The 3,011-nt window shown below is 35.3% G+C and overlaps 1 protein-coding gene across 1 annotated transcript in view; it reads right to left on the reverse strand.

Moving 5' to 3' along the window:
- Window positions 1-1,480: 1,480 nt before the first annotated feature.
- The window catches only part of ufm1 (ubiquitin-fold modifier 1), an 8,990-nt gene continuing 7,459 nt past the window's right edge, over window positions 1,481-3,011 (reverse strand). The window contains exon 6 of the mRNA XM_024266780.2: window positions 1,481-1,963. Coding sequence (XP_024122548.1) covers window positions 1,890-1,963 — 74 coding nt within the window. The 3' untranslated portion in view covers window positions 1,481-1,889. The remainder of the gene's footprint in view (window positions 1,964-3,011) is intronic.

Below are 3,011 nucleotides of genomic sequence, written 5' to 3' on the forward strand. Positions count from 1 at the left end.
AGTGTCCAAGTGATGTTTAAATGTTAATATTTTGCAAATTTTGTGTTTTAGGGCATATTTCTGCAGAGCGGCAGTAGTTTTATTAGACATTTGCCTCCGAGTTGTGGGCAGGTTTGTTGGCCCGGAGCAACCCCGCCCCCACTTCCCTTCTCTGTTGCCGAGCGCTCGGAGCAGGGAGCTTGAGGCCCCACCCAGCGTACTTTCTGTCACAAACAAGCTCTATGTTTCAACTGCATTTCTTTCAGTTTCCTCCTAACTCAGCAATTTGAATAAAAGATATCAAGAAATTACATTTTGAGCTCAATTTTCAGAAAAATGTGACCAGAAAATCTTGAAGACACAATTTTCTTCAGAGTGGGTCTTTAAAATAAATTAAAATTGATCTACCATTAAACTGGTAAATGTCTTTACAAGGCAGTTGAATTGTTCAAATTTTACATCATAAAATGTTTCAATAAAAGAACATTTTTAAAGCGGTTTAATAAAACTCTCACATAGTTTGTCGGCTCTGACAAATTAATGTATTTTTTATGTTTATGTGTGTCTGGAAGTGTCAGTGTAACATGTTCTGAGGGTAAAAAATTAATGAAAAAACACAGAAAAATGTTATATTACCACTTCACTCAAATGTTTGCACTACAATATAAACATAAAAAGTAACACATCTTGGGAAGAAATCCTGCCGTAACGAAGGCGTTTCTGCAGCAGCGCTCCGACAGGCAGGATCTGTTCTCACCGTTCTCCATTACAAAAGGAAATTCATGCCAAATGCCCCCTGCAGTGACTTTGATTAAAACAAATGAAAAAATCCATTCAAGATGGCCATCCTGCTCACTCCTCCGTCCGACTCTGCATCCCAGTGGATCCAGCTCTGGGCCTTCCAGGACAAGATAAACGTCTCATTATTCTCTGCAGTCTTTTAACAGGGTCTGCAGATTTCATTTTCCTTGAGAGGAAAATCAGATCCAATTGTAGAGTGAATGACTTAAAACCTTTTTTTGTTAAAAAAGAAGTGAATTCTGATTTTATTTTTTTCATTTATATACAAATGATGATGCAGAAAACGCCTGCTTGGATTTCCAAACCGTCACAGCACAATCATCCACTTGGTGACATGCTGGATTATGATTATCTCTGTCAGTTTTACAAATTTCAAGCTAAAAACTCTCAAAAATACTTGTATATAAATATATATACATGAAAATTGCTGCACACTTTCAGTTTATAAAACTTGAGATGCCTCACATTAAGCTTAAACACAAAATGCCCAGGAATGCATGTTTATATTTGGTCCAGCAGGGGGCAGCAGAGAGCCGTGGTTTGGGAAACATTTAAAAGTCAGATATTAGTTTATTAGATCTGATCAACTGCACACGTTCAGCACAGATCTATGATTTGTGTTATAGAGTATAACAGTTAAAAAGAACACAAAAAACAATTAAATTATTTTTTTAAATAATGACAACAGATAAAGCAATTATTCATTAAAGCATAATCACAAAGTTTATTTTTTTTAAATCAATTAATATTTCATTTTTACAAAAAAGAAAAATATATTATTACACTGTGATGTTTATGAAAATTAATGAACATTTCCACAGATCCGACTCTGTACTCCGAGTGAATCCACAGAGTCACATGCTGGTAGTTATCAGTCAGCATCTCTTCCAATGTTACTCTAATCTACTGGGCTGGACTTACAATGAGGATGCATGTGGGCCGTCATTATGCCTAATGATACATATTCTTTTGTGAGTCACTGTCAGCTGTGGGCCAAATAATAAATATGACACCCGAGGTGTTTCCTGGACCTCGAGTGTTCTACGCTTCTGCTGTGTGAGTCATTTGAACGTCAACGAGAAGAAGAAGAAGAAAAAAAAAAGCATAAGTCAGTCTCCTTGTCCTCCCACTCTGTCTCTGGGAATGAGGCGCAGCTCAGAGCCGTGCTTCAGAAACACGTTCCCTGCAACACAGGACACAGCACCAAAATAAAGGTTTCCTTTTGGAAAAATAACACCACACGAGGGCTGCCAAATACATAGGGTTTTTTTAAACAGAAGTGTATCACAAACAAGAAAAAAATAGCATCGTAGAGTTTATATTTGACAATAAATCTGTGTAAAAAAAGACATTTTCATTTGATTATGCACAATTTTAAAGAGTTTATTTCTTTAGAAGCTTTCATTGTGATAATTAATTCAAAAGAAGTTTCACTTTTTTAATTGTATTATTGAAATAAGAATCAAGATATGCATAAAAATCTACATCTTTATAGATCTGCCATCAGACTCACAAAGTTCTTTAAAAATAATTTAACTTTTAAAGGACCTCTTGTCATTGCCTGAGGACGTACGATCATCTATTAAGCTGCTCGCTCGACCAATCATGTGCAGAGATTTACCATGTGCTGCAAGTTCATCATGTTTCAGAAAAGCAGCCAGCCTTCAAAAACGTCAATAGAAATCCCATAAATTTAATTGGAGTCGTGTACTCCACCTCGAGAACAAGCATCAAAAAAGCTGCAGAGGGTAAAAAAATGAAGTTTGATGAATTGAAGATATTCTGGGAGAACACTAAACACAGATAAAAAGGCATTCTGTAATGCGTATAACTTTTTATATAAATAATATGATTCACACAGGAGAAGGATAATTCAAAAATGTGAAATTAGAGCTAATTAAACCCTGTGTAAATAATCAAACCTCTATAGAGAATTCTAACAAAACAATAGATCCTCTCATGCGCTTTCAGTCAGAAATCTGCTCATTTAACTAGATATTAAAAAATGTATCTCGAGGCTGTGATTTTATTGTCTTTTTGTGAGTCAGCAAACAACATCGTCTAAAAAACACAGATAAATTCTGCTGAACAGCCATGGCTCCAAGAGAAAACTGTTCTAATACGACTGAGTATTAGGTTCAATTTACAAACGGAAAAAAATCCTTTAAAAAAGTCCTAATTAATAAATAAAAATAACGTCATATCTACGAGAAAAGAACGTCATAAATGTA

This window comes from Oryzias melastigma, linkage group LG14, assembly GCF_002922805.2.
Source record: "Oryzias melastigma strain HK-1 linkage group LG14, ASM292280v2, whole genome shotgun sequence".
Taxonomy (NCBI): Eukaryota; Metazoa; Chordata; class Actinopteri; order Beloniformes; family Adrianichthyidae; genus Oryzias; species Oryzias melastigma.